At 57.0% G+C, this 20,349-nt stretch overlaps 1 protein-coding gene across 6 annotated transcripts in view; it reads left to right on the plus strand.

The window, feature by feature from the left end:
* The window catches only part of IGSF9B (immunoglobulin superfamily member 9B), a 76,351-nt gene that overhangs the window by 17,348 nt on the left and 38,654 nt on the right, over positions 1-20,349 (plus strand). For 5 of the 6 annotated variants that reach the window (XR_008629351.1, XR_008629350.1, XR_008629352.1 and 2 more), the window contains exons 6-15: positions 562-703; positions 787-932; positions 3,051-3,193; positions 3,943-4,083; positions 4,159-4,275; positions 4,822-4,972; positions 5,702-5,825; positions 8,236-8,411; positions 9,602-9,828; positions 12,197-12,281. Coding sequence is in view for 3 of the 6 variants with exons in the window: in XM_055133355.1 (XP_054989330.1) it covers positions 562-703; positions 787-932; positions 3,051-3,193; positions 3,943-4,083; positions 4,159-4,275; positions 4,822-4,972; positions 5,702-5,825; positions 8,236-8,411; positions 9,602-9,828; positions 12,197-12,281 (1,452 nt within the window). In the remaining 3 variants the exon portion in view is untranslated. The remainder of the gene's footprint in view (positions 1-561; positions 704-786; positions 933-3,050; positions 3,194-3,942; positions 4,084-4,158; positions 4,276-4,821; positions 4,973-5,701; positions 5,826-8,235; positions 8,412-9,601; positions 9,829-12,196; positions 12,282-20,349) is intronic. The other variant, XM_055133356.1, reaches the window with a different exon arrangement.

Below are 20,349 nucleotides of genomic sequence, written 5' to 3' on the forward strand. Positions count from 1 at the left end.
CCAGCCACCCCACCCCCCGGGCGCCGAGCGTCAGCATTGGCCCCATGTAGGCCGCAGGAGGGACAGAGCTAGGTGGCAGCCGTGCCTGTGTGGGCAGCAGCACTGAGGTGCTGAATCCCACCCTCCCTCTTGCTCACCCGACTCCTCTCCCTGCGCTGCCTGTCTCACCCCAGCAGGTGGGCAGGACCAGCCTCTGCTGCCTCTGGGGGCACAGCCCTCGCTGTGCCCGCAGAGGGGCTTCCCTGCGTCTTTTGTGTCACCTTTGGCTCCACGGAGGGACGGGTTGTGTGTGTGTGTGACCGTGGCCAGTGTGTGGGTGCCGCACACATGCCCGTGCAGTGGACAGCAGCTCGCAGATGTGTGCCTGTGTGTGGAAGAGGGCTGGGTGCCAGGATGGACAGAGGGTGGGGACAGCAGGCGTTGGCCTCGCCTTAGGCCACGTGTGTCCCTGGGCTCTTTGGGGAGGGGAGTGTGGCGGTGCCCGCCCTCCCTCCTAGCCTGTGTGTGACCGGGGAGCCCTGCCCCCTCCAGGGGAGGTCATGCTGCTCCCCGTCTCCCCAGGGCCCCCCTTCATCGTCTCACCGCCGGAGAACATCACTGTCAACATCTCCCAGGATGCTCTGTTCACATGCCGGGCGGAAGCGTATCCCGGCAACCTCACCTACACCTGGTACTGGCACGACGAGAATGTCTACTTTCAGAAGTGAGCCCCGCCTGCCCCTCGGGTCCCTGGAGAGGGGGACGCCGCCCGGCCCGGGCCCTCAGCGCCCTTGCTTGTCCCCGCAGTGACCTGAAGCTGCGCGTGCGGATCCTCATTGATGGCACCCTTATCATCTTCCGGGTGAAGCCCGAGGATGCGGGGAGGTACACCTGTGTCCCGAGCAACAGCCTGGGCCGCTCGCCGTCCGCCTCGGCCTACCTCACAGTGCAGTGTGAGTGCAGTGGGCAGGGAAAGCGGAGGGCGGGCTGCCAAGGCCACCCTCCACTCACAGGGCATCAGCGGGGTGGAGCTGGCACCGGACAGGGGGCCTTGGACCACGGGGGCCGCCGCAGGGCTCAGCCTCTCTAATTCCCTCAGCCAGAAGCGGGACAGGGCTGGCCAGGCAGCACCTGGGCTTGGACCCCAGGGCTCAGGGACCTTTTCTCAGATCTCAGCTGTATGTGAGTGTATGTGTGAGTATATGTATGTGTGTGAATGTGAGTGTGTGTATATGTATGTATGAATGTGTATGTATGTACGTATGTCTCTGTATGTCTCTATATGTGTGCATGTCTGTATATCGCTGTGTGTATGTGTGTATATATAGTCTCTGTATACATCTGTGTATGCATATATACACGCATGTGTATGTATGTGTACATGTGAGTATGTGTATAAATGTGATAAGTGTATCTATATAGCTGAGTATGTGCGTATATGTGTGTATTTGTTTGTGGTGTATTGTTTGTATGTGAATATGGGTATGTGTATGTATACGAGTGTGTATGTGATCATATATATGTGAGTCTATGTGAGAGTATATGTGTATGTGAGTCTATGTATATCTATATACAAATGTGAGTATATGTGTACGAGTGAGTATACCTGTTAACTTTAGAGTATATGCTATGTGTGACTGTATGTGTAAGAGTATATATGTGAATATATGCATGTATGTGAATATATGTATTTGTGAGTGTATTTATGAATGTGTGTATGTACATATGTGTTAATGTGGGGCCGGAGCGATAGCACAGCGGGTAGGGCGTTTGCCTTGCACGCGGCCGACCCGGGTTCGATCCCCGGCATCCCATATGGTCCCCCAAGCACTGCCAGGGGTAATTCCTGAGTGCAGAACCAGGAGTAACCCCTGAGCATCGCTGGGTGTGACCCAAAAAGCAAAAAAAAAAAAAAAAACATATGTGTTAATGTGCAAGTGTATGTGTATATGAGTACATGCAAATGTATAAATATATGTGTGAGTATATAAGTGAATGTATGTATATGTGAGTGTATGTATGTATATGAATATATATGTGTATATGTGAATATATGTTTACATGTGAGTGTATGTGTGAGTATATGTATGTGTGAGTATATGAGTGCATGAGTATGTGCATATGTGAGCATGTGAAAGTATGTGCATATGTGTGCATGTGTATATGTGAATTTGTATGTATGAGTGCATGTGTGTGTATGTGTGAGTATATTGTGAATATGTGTGAGTATTTGTGTTTGAGTCTATATGTGAGTGTATGTATATGTGAGTGGTGTTCATGTGAGTGTATGTGAGTATAAGTGAGTGTATGTGTTTAAATGTGAGTGTATATGTGTATATGTGAGTGTGTATATATGTATGTCAGTATGTATATGTGTGTATCAGTGCATGTATATGCATGTATATGTATGCATGTATATATGTGAGTGCATGCATGTATGTGTGCATATGTGAGTAGGTATGTCTGAGTGTATGTGTGAGTGCATGTATGTGAATGTATTTGAGTATATGTGTATGGGTAAGTGCATACACGTGTATGTGTGAGTGCATGTGTGTATATGCATATGGGTAAGTAAATGTGTGTATATGTGAATGTGTGAGTATATGTGTTTGAGTGTATATGAGTATGTGAGTGTATGTGTGTTGGGGTATGTGGTTGTGGTATATGGTTGTCTGTCTGAGTATATGTGTATATAACTGTATGTGAGGGTATGTGATTGTGAATATATGTGTATTCATGTAATATGTGGGAATATTTGTATATGAGTGTATTTGTGAGTATGTGTGTGAGTGTATATGTATGTGATTGTGAATATATTGTGTATGTATATGTTTGTGTGTCTATGAGTGTATCTGGATATGTGAGTGTATGAATCCATGTGATTGTGAGTATCTGTATTTGTATAAGTGTATGTGTATGTATGTATGTGAGTATACATGTATGTGAGTGTATGTGATTGTGTCTGTGGGTGGTGGGGGCTACCCCCCACTCCATCAGGTGCAGGGCCTGCTTAGGGATGACCCCTCACCCCCTCACCTCCTGGCATCTGCTTTTTCTTGCATCCACTGCAGACCCTGCCCGAGTCCTCAACATGCCACCCGTCATCTACGTGCCCGTGGGTATTCACGGCTATATCCGCTGCCCTGTGGACGCGGAGCCGCCGGCCACCCTGGTCAAGTGGAACAAGGACGGACGACCCCTGCAGGTGGAGAAGGTGCTGAGCACTGCTGGCCTGGAGGCGTGTGCATACACACTAATTAGCACATGTGCAGGCATGTGTGGAGCACACATGCAGGCATGCAGCATGTAGGTGTGCAGACACAATGCGGGCATGTTTGCACACACACTGCATGCATGCATGGAGGCATGCACAGAGACACACAGCACGCAGACAGGCAAGCATGCTGCACACATGCAGGCATGCAGCATGTAGGCATGCAGGCATGATGTGGGCATGTTTGCATGTACACTGCACACATGCATGGAGACATGCACAGAGACACAGCACGCAGACAGGTATGCATGCAGCACACATGCAGGCATGCAGCATGTAGGCATGCAGGCACTATGTGGGCATGTTTTCACGCACACTGTACGCATGCATGGAGGCATGCACAGAGACACAGCACACAGACAGGCGTGCGTGAAGCACACATGCAGGCATGCATCGTGTAGGCGTGCAGGTACCTCTTGGGCAGCATGCATGACACGGGCATGTGTGCATGCACGCATACAGTACAGGCACGCACACACAGAGGGACACACAGCATGCAGACGTGCAGCACGGAAGCTGCCGGCCCCCCTGCAATGCTGCCTCTCATGGCTGAGTGCCCACTAGCCCCCACCCCTGCATGCCCTCAGGAAAGCTGAGGGCTGCACACCGCTCCCGGGTGGCGGCCATGGCCTCACAGGTTGGCTGGGGCTGCCCCAGACTCCCCCTGATCCCACTCTGTGCCCCGCCAGAACCTGGGCTGGACCCTCCTGGAGGACGGCTCCATCCGCATTGAGGAGGCCACAGAGGAGGCGCTGGGCACGTACACCTGTGTGCCTTACAACACGCTGGGGACCATGGGCCAGTCGGCCCCCGCGCGGCTCGTCCTGAAGGTGAGCCCTGCCGGGTGCCCCCACCCCGCCACCCCCCTCCGGTAGCCCCACATCACACCCGTGCTGCTCCCCCAGGACCCCCCGTACTTCACGGTGCTGCCAGGCTGGGAGTACAGGCAGGAGGCGGGCCGGGAGCTGCTCATCCCGTGTGCTGCTGCTGGCGACCCTTTCCCTGTCATCACCTGGAGAAAGGTACCTGTGGGCAGGGGGAGGGGGACCCCCGCCTCTGCAGCCCCTGGGCGGGCAGGGGTGTAGGGAGCTGGGACCCTGGGCCTCTGCAGCTCCTGGGCGGGCAGAGTAGTAGGGAGGGGGAATCCTCCACATCCCTGCCTGACCCAGAAGCTAGTGAGCCCCACGGGGGTCAGGGAGATGTCCCTGAAGAGGGGTGCAGGATCTGGGCCGCTCCTTCTGTTCTCACGACTCCTGAGGTGGTGGTGGCGACTTTTCTCCCCCTGCACCCCGCTTCTCCCTGTGTCCCACTTCCCCCACCCTGCGCCCTCGGCCCTGCTCCCCCTGCACTCTGTTTTCCACTCCTGCCCTTCTACACTCTTCCTGTCCCTCTCCCGGACCCCCTCTCTTCTCTGCCCCTCTGCCCTCTGGTCCCCTCTTGTCCACCCCCTTGCCCTCCCCCTCCGGCCCTTTTCTGCCCCCACCCTCCTCCCTCCAACCCCTGTCCCTGCTCCTTCCCCTGCCCTCCCCCGCCTCGCCCTCCCCCTCTTGCCCCCTTGCTTGGCCAAGGTAGGGAAGCCCAGCAGGAGCAAGCACAGCGCCCTGCCCAGCGGAAGCCTGCAGTTCCGCGCGCTGAGCAAGGAGGACCACGGCGAGTGGGAGTGTGTCGCCACCAACGTGGTCACCAGCATCACTGCCAGCACCCACCTGACCGTCATTGGTACGGCCGCCTCTACCCGGGTTCCCGCTCTGGGCTCTGTGGGCTCCTGTCCCTGGAGCCCCTTCTCCGATGCCCAGTTCCCCAGCCCTCTCTCCCTGGACACGAGGTGCCTGTGTCCCGGGGCAGGTGGGGAGGCCGGGCTGCTCGCTGGGCCTGAGAGGGTAACTGGGGCCCCCTTTCCCATGGCGCCCCACTGCTGCTCCCGTTTACCCCGGCCCCCCGGGGACTGACTCCACCAGCGCCGGGGTGGCTCCATGGCAGGTTAGAGGCCTGGCCCTTGGCACTGAGCAGAGGAGCAGGTGGTAGCCCCGACAGTCGTGGGGCCGGGTGGGTGGTCTGGCACCGAGTCGGGTGGACCCCGGCCTGGCATGTACTCAGCTGAAAGCCCACTTGCAGTTTCCCGCCCTCCTGGGGGTGGGCATGTCCCGGAGGGCCTGTGGGCTGTGCTGGTCACCTCGGGGACTGTGAGCCCCAGCTCCTCAGATGAGGTGCGGTGGGGGACCTCGTGCCCACCTGCCCTTCACACCGTGTCCTGGAGGCCGTGTGTGGACAGGGCGGGGGGGGCAGTCTCCTGCACCAGCCCTGCTCCCCATGATGCTCGGCCGGGTGTCTCCCCGGAGCTGCCCTTTCACCCCTGCCCACCCCTCTGCGGACTTGCCGCGACCTGCTGGGCGCCCTGATCTGCGGGCAGGGCCCTTTGCGGCCTGAGCGTCTCCACTTGCTCCCCAGGCACCAGCCCCCACGCCCCGGGCAGTGTCCGGGTCCAGGTGTCCATGACGACGGCCAACGTGTCCTGGGAGGCGGCCTACGACGGAGGCTACGAGCAGACATTCTCAGTCTGGTACGGCCCTCTGTGAGTCCGCCCCGCACGCTTCTCTCTGCTTCTCCCCCCGCCCCGGGCTGCCGGGCCAGGGCACGGCCTCCAGGGGACCTGCCTCGGGAGGCTTTTCCTTGCTGCCCGCCTCCACTTCCTGGGCTCTGGGCACCTCCTTCAAGACTCCTCTGCCCCTTGAGGCCCCTGGACACCCGAGTCTGGTTCTCATGTAGCCCTTCCCGGTTGGTCCTGGCACCCGGTCCACAGTGCCGCCTCCGCGGCCCCACCCAGTGCCCCGTGCTCTCCGGGTCTCTCCTTCATCCTGTTTCTTCCAGGGGGCTCCCTAGTGGTGCTCCGGGGCCCCTCCCAGCAGTTGTGGCCGGCGGTGTCGGGCTGAACCCTGGCACAGCCCTGGCCCTGTTCTGTCATGCTGGCCCTGCTCTTCTCTTTCCCTTCTCTGCTCTCTGGCGGTTCTGGGTGTGCAGGTGGCCTCTGGTGCCACTGAGGCTGCAGCCTGGGGGCTCTTCCGCCCCTCTCCCACCCTCTTCACAGCCCGGGCCGCGGTGCTTTGAGGTCTTGGCCCGGACCTTGGCGGCACGCAGAAGGCGCCATGGGCAGTGCCTGCTCTGCCGTCTGCTCCACGCAGCTCCTTCGCCACCCACACGGCCTGTCCTGAGCCACTCTGGGCTCCAGGGGAACCCTGGTGGGGGACATGCACCCCTCCCCCTCCCCCTCCACGCCCATTTCAGCCAGGGCTGGGGAGGAGGCTTCAGCCAGGGCTGGGAGGCTTCAGGGAGAGTTGGGGCCCACTGTCTCCACCCCGGCCCCTCCTGTCCTCACTGTTCGGGTGCTAGATAGACAAGCTGGACTGAGAAAGGGGGCTGGGGGAGTCTAGGAACAGTGGAGGTCTGGGGGCTGTGGGGGCCTAGAGGGTGCCAGTGGGGGTCTGGGGACTGTGAGGATGCCAGTGTGTGTGTGTGGGGTCAATGGGAGTCTGGGGGGTGTGGGGAATCAGTTGGGGCCTGAGGGCTGTGGGGTCAGTGGGGGCCTGGGGACTGTGGCGGTCAGTGGGGGCCTATGAGGGTGCTGTGGGGGTCTAGGAGCCTTGGGGGTCAGTGGGAGTCTGGGGCCTGTGGGATGCCAGTGGGGGGTTTGCGGGGCAAATATGGTTTTGGAGGGTGCAGGGGCCAGTGCAGACCTGGGGTGGGAGGGGCCAGTGGGGCCTGGGGGGTCGGGGTGCCAGTGGGGGGGCTGGGAGATGTGGGGGCCAGTGGGATCTTGGGGTTGTGGGGGTGCCAGTGGGGATCTGGAGGGTGGGAAGGGGCTAGTAGGGGTCTGAAGCATGTGGGGAGCCAGTGAGGGTCTGGGGGCTGTGGGGTTGCTGGCAGTAAGCTATGGGCCTCCCTTAGTGGGGAGTTGGGCATAGACTGGGGGTCCCCTCGCTGCTTACAGCTCTGTTCCCACATGGCCATCAGTGCACTGGGCATGGTTGCTGTGGCTCCCTGGCCTGACTGGCATGGCAGGTTGGCACCTGCTCCTCTCACCGAGGCCTCAGCAGGGTGCAAACATGGGTGCAGACATGGGCATAGACGTGGGTGCAGATGTTAATGCAGACGTAAATGCAGATGTGGGCAGAGATGTGGGTGCTGGCCACTGCTTCTTGCTCGGCTGGTGCTGCTTCAGCTCCCGTGGGGACCCTGTGGGCAGCACCCAAGTCTCAGGCAGCGCTGGCACCATGTCTTCTCCCTGCTAATAGAGCCCCATGGGCTGTGCAGGGCAGGAGACCCCCGCCTCCTCTCCCCCCTCCCCTCACCCAGTCTTCGTTTTGGTCATGGGGGCCACCCCCTGCTCGGGTGCCTGCTCAGGTGGGAGTCAGGGGGCAACATGGCACCGGGATTGATCCTTGCACACTTGCTTGAGCCTCATGCCTATGCTGATGTCTCATTCTCAGGCCTTTGGGGTGCCAGCCCTACTCTGGGGTGACCCCTGTTACTTTTGTCCATGTCTGGACCTTCTCCACGACTTGGGTCTGGTTGGGTAGAGACACCTCTGGGTTCTGCCAGCTCTCGCGTGGCTGTGCCCAGGAGGGCAGTGTCCAAGCACACCAGATCCCCTCCCTCTTCCTGGGGTGTCATGAGTCTGGTACCCTCCTCCATGAGAGTTCCGCCCACCCCAGGCAGATCCGCTCTTGGGACTGTGATTGGGTTTTGATTCTCCCATAATGCCCTGGGCTGCTGGCTGGTGTCTGGAGCATCCTTTGTACTGAGTGGCCCTGTGGGAAGATACTCCCAGCAGTTACTGGGGGTGGCATGGCTGGGGTGGGGGACTGGCACAGCCCTGGCAGCCAGTTGGATTTAGACGGGTGGGCAGGGCCCTCGTGGGCACCCTCCTCTGTCCAGTGTGACCCACCCCGGCCCCTTGGCCCTGTCCTCTTGTTTCCTTTGGTCAGGATGAAGCGGGCACAGTTTGGGCCCCACGACTGGCTGTCTCTGCCGGTGCCTCCGGGCCCCAATTGGCTGCTGGTGGATGGCCTGGAGCCCGAGACGGCCTACCAGTTTAGCGTCCTGGCTCAGAACAAGCTGGGGAGCAGCGCCTTCAGTGAGGTGGTCACTGTGAACACTTTAGGTGAGGCCTGGGTGCGTCTCGCTGGAGAGGGGGTCCTGGCAGGCAGTGGGCAGAGAGCCCATCCAGGCCCCGAGCATGTGTGTTCCAGCCATGGTTTTTGACCTTTAGGCCTCAGCTGGTGGTGGGGAGGGGAAAGGTGGTTTCCTGGTTCCCAGTTTTGGTTATTGCTCCCTTCTTTCCTGCCCCGACCCCCCCTCCCGCCCCTTTTCTGTTCTTGTGGCCACATCTGGCAGTGTTCAGGCCTTACTCCTGGCTCTGTGCTTAGGGATCACCGCTGATGGTGCCGGGATGGAACCCGGGCTGGCTGTGCAGGGCAAGGGCTTTCCCAGCTGGACTGTCTCTGGACTGCCCGGGGGCAGGCAGCCCCCAGCTCCTCCTAGTGCTGCAGGGAGCCTGTGTGTGTGTGTGTGTGTGTGTGTGTGTGTGTGTGTGTGTGTGTGTGTGTGTGTGTGTGTATGTGTTGGAGGGTGGCAGTGACTGTGGGCCTTGTCTCCACCCGGCCCACAAGGGGATCTGGGGAGGCTTCTTCTGACCTGGAGTGAGCAGGACTCGGGGGTTGTGTGCAGAGATCCCGTCTTCGAGAACAGGCATTGGGGCCTGGGAGACCACTCAGGGCTTGCATGTCTGTGCCAGGCCCCACATCATTCCACAGCATAGCTGGGCCCCAGCCTGGGGCCTTATGGCTGGCTATCTGAGAGCTGTATGGAGTAGCCCTCAGGCCCCCTGGATATTGCTTGAGCCCCCAGAGAAAATGGTACCCAATTCTTCCCTCTTACCAGCAGTTCTTTAAAAGAAAGTTTGGGCTGGCAAGAATGTACAGTGGTTAGGACGTTTGCCTTGCATGTGACGGAGCCAGGCTTGATCCCTGGAACCCCATATGGTCTCCCAAGCACCGCCAGTAGTAATTCCTGAGTGCAGAGCCAGGAGAACCCCCTGAGAACTGCCGCATGTGGCCCCAAAACCATGGGTTGCTTTGCAAGTAGCCGACCTGGGTTTGATCCCCGGTATCCCATAACCGTTCAGGGGTGATCCCTGAGCACAGAGCCGGGAGTAAGCCCTGAGCACTGGCAGGTGTGGCCTGAAACCCACCCCCTACCGCCCAAAGGGAGGAGAGGGCAGGCGGGTGACAGGACGCGCAGGGCCAGAGGCAGGTGCGGGCCTCACGTGACCATGCCGCCTCCCCTGCACAGCATTCCCGATCACAACTCCAGAACCCCTGGTGCTCGTCAGCCCACCGAGGTGCCTCACAGCCAACCGGACGCAGCAGGGCGTGCTCCTGGCCTGGCTGCCCCCCGCCAACCACAGCTTCCCTGTCGACCGCTACGTCATGGAGTTCCGCGTGGGCGAGCGCTGGGAGACCCTGGACGATGCCATCCCGGGCACTGAAGGGGACTTCTTCGCCAAGGACCTGTCCCAGGTGAGGGCTGGGCGGCCCCCGCCAGGGCTGCCGGGCAGTCTGAGAGGCCCGGGCCAGGTGATCGAGGGTGGTTTGCGTGCCAGGAGGGTTTGGGGACATAGTGCAGGGATGCAGGACAGGGCAGGGGACACAGGGTGGGACAGGGGAGGCAGGGCATGGGGGCACAGGGCAGGAAGGGAGGCAGTGCTCTGCTGCCTTTCCTTCTTCATTTACTGGGCACTTTTTTTTTTTTTTTTTTGCTTTTTGGGTCACACCCAGTGATGCTCGGGGGTTACTCCTGGCCCTGCACTCAGGAATTACTCCTGGCGGTGCTTGGGGAACCATATGGGATGCTGGGGATTGAACTGGGGTCAGCCATATACAGACAAACACCCTACCCGCTGTGCTATTGCTCCGACTCCTACTGGACATTTTTATTTATTTATTTATTTATTTATTTATTTATTTATTTATTTTGCTTTTTTTGGGTCACACCCGGCAATGCTCAGGGGTTACTCCTGGCTCTGCACTCAGGAATTACCCCTGGCGGTGCTCGGGGGACCATATGGGATGCTGGGAATTGAACCCGGGTCAGCCAAGTGCAAGGCGAATGCCCTACCCGATGTGCTATCTCTCCAGCCCCTCCTACTGGACATTTTTGTGTGGAATTTGGTGCCTGGTGGCTCCTGTGCGACCCCTTTGAGTCCAGTGCTCAGCAGCCTGATGCCTGGGTCTGAGTCAGTGTGGTGGGGCCGTGCGTCAGTGTGGGGGGACCCTGGGTTGGTGCGGAGGAGTCATTGGTCAGCCGAAGGGGGCCCTGAGTCAGCAAGGGCGGTCCTGGTCCATGTTGCCTGGCAGTGAATCCTGGTTGGAACCTGTTTTCAGCCCCTGAGCTTTGTACCCTTGTGGTTGGTGCTGCTCCCTCTGAGAGCAGGACACAGTGCCCCCCACCCCAGAACAGGACACAGTGCCCCCCCACCCCAGAACGGGACACAGTGCCTCCCACCCCAGAACAGGACACAGTGCCCCCCACCCCAGAACAGGACACAGTGCCCCCCACCCCAGAACAGGACACAGTGCCCCTCCACCCCAGAACAGGACAAGGTGCCCCCCCCCACCCCAGAACAGGACACAGTGCCTCTCCCACCCCAGAACAGGGCACAGTGCCTCCCCCACCCCAGAACAGGGCACAGTGCCTCCCCCACGCCAGAACAGGACAAGGTGCCCCCCCACCCCAGAATAGGACACAGTGCCTCCCCCACCCCAGAACAGGACACAGTGCCTCTCCCACCCCAGAACAGGACACAGTGCCTCCCCCACCCCAGAACAGGGCACAGTGCCTCCCCCACCCCAGAACAGGACACAGTGCCTCTCCCACCCCAGAACAGGACACAGTGCCTCCCCCACCCCAGAACAGGACACAGTGCTCCCCCACCCCAGAAAAGGGCACAGTGCCTCCCCCACCCCAGAACAGGACACAGTGCCCCCCACCCCAGAACAGGACACAGTGCCCCCCCACCCCAGAACAGGACAAGGTGCCCCCCCCAGAACAGGACACAGTGCCTCCCCCCCCCCAGAACAGGACACAGTGCCTCCCCCACCCCAGAACAGGGCACAGTGCCTCCCCCACCCCAGAACAGGACACAGTGCCTCTCCCACCCCAGAACAGGACACAGTGCCTCCCCCACCCCAGAACAGGACACAGTGACTCTCCCACCCCAGAACAGGGCACAGTGCCTCCCCCACCCCAGAACAGGGCACAGTGCCTCCCCCACCCCAGAACAGGACAAGGTGCCCCCCCACCCCAGAATAGGACACAGTGCCTCCCCCACCCCAGAACAGGACACAGTGCCTCTCCCACCCCAGAACAGGACACAGTGCCTCCCCCACCCCAGAACAGGACACAGTGCCTCTCCCACCCCAGAACAGGACACAGTGCCTCCCCCACCCCAGAACAGGACACAGTGCTCCCCCACCCCAGAAAAGGACACAGTGCCTCCCCCACCCCAGAACAGGACACAGTGCCCCCCAACCCAGAACAGGACACAGTGCCCCCCCACCCCAGAACAGGACAAGGTGCCCCCCCAGAACAGGACACAGTGCCTCCCCCCCCCGAACAGGACACAGTGCCTCTCCCACCCCAGAACAGGACACAGTGCCTCCCCCACCCCAGAACAGGGCACAGTGCCTCCCCCACCCCAGAACAGGACACAGTGCCTCTCCCACCCCAGAACAGGACACAGTGACTCTCCCACCCCAGAACAGGGCACAGTGCTTCCCCCCCACTGCAGAAATAGGGCACGGTGTCCCTGCCACCCTGCTGTGGCATGGTCCCTGCAGAGCGTGGTCCGTCCCATGTCCCCGCCTTGACAGTCTTGTGTGTCTACAGGACACCTGGTATGAGTTCCGAGTTCTTGCCGTCATGCAGGATCTCATCAGTGAGCCCAGCAACATCGCCGGGGTCTCCAGCACAGGTATGTGGGGGCGCACGGCTATAGGGATGGGTGCAGAGCCCTCGGAGGAAGGGCTGATGCAGGCCTGGGATGGGGGTGTGTCACCGTGGCCCCCATCCAGCCGTGTGTCCTGCCTCTAGCCCCAGTCCTAGTCTCATGCTGTGGATGTGGTTTTCATCCTTGGCCCCTTGGAGTGTCCTGGGTCCCCTCTGGTCCCAGGGCAGTCATGCTGCTCTAAGGAATGGGGCGGTGGTGTGGGGCCAGAGCCCCTGTGATCTGCAGGGATGCCGTGAGGACTGTGATTTGGGAACAAGCATGCAGGCCAGCCTGTGAGGTTTGGGGACATGCATGCCACCAGGGCCACCAGCACACGAGGTTTGGGAACAAACACACAGGGCCATCCTGAGAGGTTTGGGGACACGCACGCAGGCCATCCTGAGAGTCTGGGGACATGCACACAGGGCCATCCTGAGAGGCCTGGGGACATGCACGCAGGCCATTCTGAGAGGCCTGGGGACATGCACGCAAGGACATCCTGAGAGGCCTGGGGACATGCACGCAGGCCATCCTGAGAGGCCTGGGGACATGCACACAGGCCATCCTGAGAGTCTGGGGACACGCACGCAGGCCATCCTGAGAGGCCGGGGACACGCACGCAGGCCATCCTGAGAGTCTGGGGACATGCACACAGGCCATCCTGAGAGTCTGGGGACAGGCACACAGGGCCATCCTGAGAGTCTGGGGACACGCACGCAGGCCATCCTGAGAGTCTGGGGACATTCACACAGGCCATCCTGAGAGGTCTGGGGACAGGCACGCAGGGCCATCCTGAGAGTCTGGGGACACGCATGCAGGCCATCCTGAGAGGCCTGGGGACAGGCACGCAGGCCATCCTGAGAGGCCTGGGGACAGGCACGCAGGCCATCCTGAGAGTCTGGGGACACGCACGCAGGCCATCCTGAGAGGCCTGGGGACATGCACGCAGGCCATCCTGAGAGGCCTGGGGACACGCACGCAGGCCATCCTGAGAGTCTGGGGACACGCACGCAGGGCCATCCTGAGAGGCCTGGGGACATGCACACAGGCCATCCTGAGAGGCCTGGGGACATGCACGCAGGGCCATCCTGAGAGTCTGGGGACAGGCACGCAGGCCATCCTGAGAGGCCTGGGGACATGCACGCAGGCCATCCTGAGAGGCCTGGGGTCACACACGCAGGGCCATCCTGAGAGTCTGGAGACAGGCACGCAGGCCATCCTGAGAGTCTGGGGACACGCACACAGGCCATCCTGAGAGGCCTGGGGACACGCACGCAGGCCATCCTGAGAGTCTGGGGACAGGCACGCAGGCCATCCTGAGAGTCTGGGGTCACGCACGCAGGGCCATCCTGAGAGTCTGGGGACACGCACGCAGGCCATCCTGAGAGGCCTGGGGACACGCACGCAGGCCATCCTGAGAGTCTGGGGACACGCACGCAGGGCCATCCTGAGAGGCCTGGGGACATGCACACAGGCCATCCTGAGAGTCTGGGGACAGGCACACAGGGCCATCCTGAGAGTCTGGGGACACGCACGCAGGGCCATCCTGAGAGTCTGGGGACATGCACGCAGGCCATCCTGAGAGGCCTGGGGACAGGCACGCAGGCCATCCTGAGAGGTCTGGGGACAGGCACGCAGGCCATCCTGAGAGTCTGGGGACACGCACGCAGGGCCATCCTGAGAGGCCTGGGGACATGCACACAGGCCATCCTGAGAGGTCTGGGGACAGGCACGCAGGGCCATCCTGAAAGTCTGGGGACAGGCACGCAGGCCATCCTGAGAGGCCTGGGGACAGGCACGCAGGCCATCCTGAGAGTCTGGGGACACGCACACAGGCCATCCTGAGAGTCTGGGGACACGCACGCAGGCCATCCTGAGAGGGCCAAGTGCCTTCCCTGCTGCTCTCCCTCTTGAGCCTCCTGTCAATGCAGAAGCAGCAGCATCTCATCCAGAAAGGCCGCTGAGGGCTGGGGAGGGGTGCAGGGAGTCAGGGGCTGAGCCCAGGCGGAGGGCAGAGGTGGAGGCGATCTTAGGCCTCTATCAGCACACACTCGTGTGGCACCATGCTGTTCAGTCCTGCTAACGTCCTGGCATGTCATGCAGGGCATCTGCCCCAGCACGTCAGGTCCCCCCAGCCCCCACTATCTGAGGGTCCCCTCCTGCCCCCAGGGTCCCGGGCAAGCCCAGACCAGAGCAGGCCCCAGGGCATGTTCGCTGGGCGGTTTCTTCGTCCTTCTCTGTATTCTACGCCCCTGCATGGGGGACAGCCCAGGGTCTGTCCTCTGGCTCCTTTGCTCAGCAGAGTCCCCTCCAGGTGCGCCCAGTGACCCGTTGTGCATTGAGACCCAGTTTCTCCCTCCGCCCGCTGGTGTTTGGGTGCTGTGAGGTGGTGGCAGTTTGAACAGTGCTGCAGGAATGTACTCAGGGGGCAAATAGCTTTTCAAATGAGTGTTTTTGGGTAGGACTGCTAGGTCACATGGAAGTTCATTCTTAACTTTTTTAGTTTTGGGGCCAAACCCAGCTGTGCTCAGGGCTTAGTCCTGGCTCTGTGCTTAGGGATTATTCCTTGCAGGCTCGGGATGCTGGAATCAAACCTGTTCCACCGCATGCAAGGCAAGCGCCTGATCTGCTCTGCAATCTCTCCAGCCCCCTCATTTTTTTTTTAATTAGTGAATCACCATGAGGTACAGTTACAGGCTTACAAACTTTCATGCTTGTGTTTCAGTCACACAATGATGGAGTACCCATCCCTCCATCAGTGCCCATTTCCCACTACAAATGGTTCCAGTATCCCTCCCACCACCCTCACCCCATCCCCCACCCCACCCCACCTTTGTGGCAGGGCATTCCCTTTTGCTCTCTCTCTCTCTCTCTCTCTCTCTCTCTCTCTCTCTCTCTCTCTCTCTCTCATTTTGGGTGTTGTGGTTTGCAGCAAAGGTATTAAGTGGCCATCATGTTTGGTCTATAGTCTGCTTTCAGCCTGCATCTCCCATCTGGAGTGGGCCCTCCTAGCACTCTTTGCTTGGTTCCCTTCTCTATCTGAGCTGCCTTTTTCCCCAGCATGTGAGGGCGGCTTCTAAGCTGTGGAGTGATCCTACTATTCTTGACCAGCCCCCTCATTCTTAACTTAAAAAACTTAAAAAAAATTAATTACCGTGAGATAGTTACAAAGTTGTTCATGATGGGGTTTCAGTCATACAATTATTCCAACACCTGACCCTTCACCAGTGCACATTTCCCACCCATGTCCCCAGTTTCCCTCCCGCCACCCCCCCACCCCCCAGCCTGCCTCCATGGCAGGCGCGCTCTCTCTCTCTCCCTCCCTCTCTCTCTCTCTCTCTCTCTCTCTCTCTCCCCACTATTGTGCATCATGGTTTGCAGTGCAGGTACTGAATGGTTATCATGTTTGCCCCTTTACCTACTTCCAGCACTCAGTTCTTGCCCAGAGCTTTCACTACTCTTTGAGCTAATAGCCTACATTTTTGGCAGGTTAATTTCTTGGTGAACTCAGTCCTGAGGTCATGGAGTCTGTCAGAAGCATGGCAGCGACTATAGGGTGCCAGGAAGCCCAAGGGTGCCGTCAGGATGCCGGTGCTCTGGCCCAGTGAGTCTAGGTTGACCCACTGGGGTGCTGTGGCCTCTGGCTTGGGTGCTCCGGGTGGGCTGCTGCTCCTCCAGCAGAGCCTGGCGGGGCCACTCGCCCTCACCCTGGGGCCTGGTCTCCAGGTAGTGGGAGCTGAAGGACTCAGCGGAGATCTTCCTCCGAGACATGCTGCAGCTGCCACGGTGGGCACTGAGCTGCAGGAGCTGTGCTGGGCTAAGGGCGGGGCGGGGGGCACTGCGGGCCTGGGCAGGAAACCAGGCCCTAAGCAGGAGCTGCAGCAGCTCCGGCCCGCACTCCGGCCCACACTGTGCAGGCACAGGCAGGACTCGGAGAGCACTCTTTAAGAAGGAAGAGTACAAAGATGGAAATGACACTCACATTTGTTCCAGTGAAATCAGGCCATTTCTGTGCCCGCCGCGGCTGCTGCTCAGAGGCCTGGAGCCACCGCGGCGCCACCACCACCGGCTCCCTCATCCTTGCGTCTACGCGCCCCTCTAGACGCTTCCCACAGAGGCTGAGCCAGTTGGCGCTGCCGCCAGCAGGGGTGAGGCTCTGTGTCCCCCATCCCCCCCAGCACTGGTGGTTTCTACTCTTCTTGGCTTGTGCCAGTCTCACTGATGAGACGTGGTTTCTTTCTTATTTATTTATTTTGCTTTTTTGGGTCACACCTGCTGATGCCAGGGGTTGCTCCTGGCTCTGCACTCAGGAATTACCCCTGGCGGTGCTCGGGGGGACCATATGGGATGCTGGGAATTGAACCCAGGTCAGCTGCATGCAGGGCAAATGCCCTACCTGCTGTGCTATCGCTCGAACCCCAGTCGTGGTTTCTTCTTGCTGGTTTGATTTGCACTTCCCCACTGCTCTGGCTCCAATACTACAACTTCTCCGTCCGCCCGTCTATAGTTGATCATTCGGGGTGTTTATGTGTCTCAGCCATTGCCTGAAGTCCTGTGCTGGACGAGGGCATGCACATATCCTGCTTTTGTGTTTTGGGGATAAATGCCAAGAAGTGGTTTTGCTGGGTGGTATGGAAGTTCTAGCCCTGTTTTATTGGTGCCATCTCCATACCCATAAAGGCTGAACCAGGTGACATTCCCACCAGCCATGGGTGAGGCTCCTTTCTCACCCCAACCCCGCCAAGCAAGTGCTGTTTCCTGACTTTTTGATTAGCGCCAACTCACTGGTGAGGTATATCGTGTTGTTTTGATTTGCACTTACCTAACCATGAGGGATGATGAGCGCTTTTTTGCATGCATATTGGACATTCTTATGTCTTCTTTGGGAGAGTATTGATCGCCTTTCCCCATTTGTGAGTATGGTGTCAGATTCTTTTTTTTTTTTTTTTTTGTTTTGGGGCCATACCTGACTGTGCTCAGGGCTTACTTCTGGCTCTGAACTTGGGGTTCACGCCTGGCAGGGTTCTGGGGACACATGTGATACCAGGGATTGAACCTGGGTCAACTGCACACGTGGAAGGCACCCTCCCTGCTGTGCCATCTCTCCAGACCCTCATGGGATTTTTGGTTGTTGAGTTTTGTAAGAGTTTTATAGATTGTGGATATCAGCCCTTTGTCTGATGTATTGCATGCAAATATTTTCTCCTGTTCATTCGGGTGGCTTTTTACCACACCCCGAGTTTCTTTAACTGTGCAGAAGCTTTTTGGTTTATTGTAATCCCATTAGTTCCTTTTGTTTTTGTTGTCTTTGCCACTTTGCTGTCTCATTTAAGACGCCTCTGCAGTCAGTTTCCTGGCTGCGGATGTTTTCTTCAGTATTTTCTCTCTGCCACTCTCATTCCGTTGCTCATCAGTTTGTTCAAGCGGGCACCAGTAATGTCTCTCATTGTGAGACTTATTGTTACTATTTTTTTTTTTAATTTTTAAATTTATTTATTTTTAATTAGAGAATCACCGTGAGGGTACAGTTACAGATTTATACACTTTTGTGCTTATACTTCCCTCATACAAAGTTCGGGAACCCATCCCTTCACCAGTGCCCATTCTCTACCACCCGTAAACCCAGCGTCCCTCCCACCCTCCCCAATCCCATCTCCCCCCACCCCACCCTGCCACTGTGGCAGGGCATTCCCTTCTGTTCTCTCTCTCTAATTAGCTGTTGTGGTTTGCAATAAAGGTGTTGAGTGGCCGCTGTGCTCAGTCTCTAGCCCTCATTCAGCCCGCAACTCACTTCCCCCACATGGCCTTCGACTACAATGTAGTTGGTGATCGCTTCTCTGAGTTGACCTTTCCCCGGAACGTGAGGCCAGCCTCGAAGCCATGGAGTCAACCTCTTGGTACTTATTTCTACAGTTCTTGGGTGTTAGTCTCCTACTCTGTTATACTATATACCATAGATGAGTGCAATCTTTCTATGTCTGTCTCTCTCTTTCTGACTCATTTCACTCAGCATGAAACTTTTCATGCCCATCCACTTAACTACAAAATTCTTGACCTCCTATTGTTACTATTTTTGGCATTTCAAATACGCTACGGGTAGCTTGCCAGGCTCTGCTGTGCGGGCGCGATGCTCTCGGTAGCTTGCCGGGCTCTCCGAGAGGGGTGGAGGAATCAAACACGGGTTGGCTTCGTGAAAGGCGAACGCCCTACCACTGTGGTATCGCTCCAGCCCTCAGTGTATTTTATGGACTTTAATCTAATCTCAAAATTTTTAATCCACTTCAGGTTTACTTTTGTGAATGGTGTGAGGTATGGTTCTATTTTCATTGTCTTATATATGTCTATCCAGCTTTCCCAGCACCATTTGTTAAGGAGACTCTCTCCGCTGCACTTCATATACTGAGCTCCTTCATCATCACTGTCCATAAGTGTGGGTATTTAATTCAGGACTCTCATTTCTGTTCCATTGGTCTGCAGATCTAGCTGTCTTTATTCCAGTATTATGCAGTTTTTATTATTTAAGCTTTGTAGAATAGTTCAAAGTTGTGAAACACAGTATCTCCCATCCTCTCTACACCCCCAGCCCCCAGCCCCCAGCCCCCGCCAACCCCCTGCCCCTTAGGATTGTTTTGGCTATTTGGGGAGTTTAATGGTTCCATACAAACATTAGTGGGGTTTGTTCCATGTCTTTGAAAAATGTCCCTGGGATTTTAATGGGTGTTGCATTAAATCTGCATAGCACTTTCTGTAGGATGGCTCTTTTGCCAATGCTGGTTCTTCCAGTCCATAAACCAGGAGTGTCTTCCCATTTTCTCCCATTTCTCCTGTTCTCTCAGCAGTGAGTTACAGTTTTCACTGTGTAAGTGTTTTATCTCCCTTGTTGATTCCTAGGGGTTAGATGTCTTGGGGCACTATTTTGAAGGGAATAGTCTTTTAAGTTTCTTTTCCAGTTCACCTTTTGTATAAAGGACTGCCATGCATTTTTGTTGCTTTAAAAAAATCATAGGTGGGTGTTAGATCTTGTTGAAAGCTTTATCTCTATCTGTATGATTTCTAACCTTTCCTTGTATTAATGTGGTTTATCACCTTATCGACTTGGACCTATTGAACCATTCTTGCATTCCTGGGATAAATCCCACTTGATCATGGTGTATGACCCTTTCAATATATTGCTAGCTTTTGCTCACTAAGATCTTATTGAAGATCTTTGCATCTATATTCATCAGGGAATTTGGTTTGAAATTTTTGTGTGTGTGTGATTTCTTTGCTTTGGCATCAGGATAATATTGGCCTCATAGGAGCTCTTTGGGAGGATTTCTATTTTATTGACTTTCCGGAAGAATCCTACATAGACGGGTAGAAAATCCAGAAAACCAGTTCTTGGATTCATCAATCTTTTGTATTTGTGTTTTTGTTGAATCGTTGATTTTGTTCTAGGTTTTATTATTTCCGTCCTTCTGTTACTTTTGTTGCTCTTTTCCTAGTGACTCAGTATGTGTTGGCCGCTCCTGGTTTCCGATGAGCTCAACTTGCATTGCTGTGAGCTTCCTCTCAGGATAGCTTTTGCTGGGCCCGTGTGTTCTGGCAAGAGTGTCTTCCCCTCATTTGTTTCTGGGGATTCTTTGATGCCTTCTGTGATTTCCTCTTTGACCCACTGCTTGTGCACTACTAAGTTGTTTAGTGTCCAAGTATTTGAATTTCTTTCCACTTTAATTTTTTTCTTTCATTTTATGGGTTTTCCTTTTAAAATTTTGGGAATCACACTTGATGGTGCTCAGGGCTTACTCCTGGCTCTGCACCCAGGGATCACTCCTCATGGGCTTTGGGGACCATACGAAGTGCTAGGGATTCAACCCCAGTCAGCTGTGTGCAAGGCAAGTGCCCTACTCACTGTACATCTCTTCCCCCCTCATTAAAAATTTTTTTTTATAACATTGCGATTTGCCAGTTGTTTCAGGCATTGTATGTTCCAACACCAATCCCATCACCAGTGTAACCTTCCTTCCACTCATGTTCCTAGTTTCCCTCTCAGTCCCCCACCCCCAGCCTGTCC

This window comes from Sorex araneus, chromosome 3 (genome assembly GCF_027595985.1).
Source record: "Sorex araneus isolate mSorAra2 chromosome 3, mSorAra2.pri, whole genome shotgun sequence".
NCBI lineage: Eukaryota > Metazoa > Chordata > Mammalia > Eulipotyphla > Soricidae > Sorex > Sorex araneus.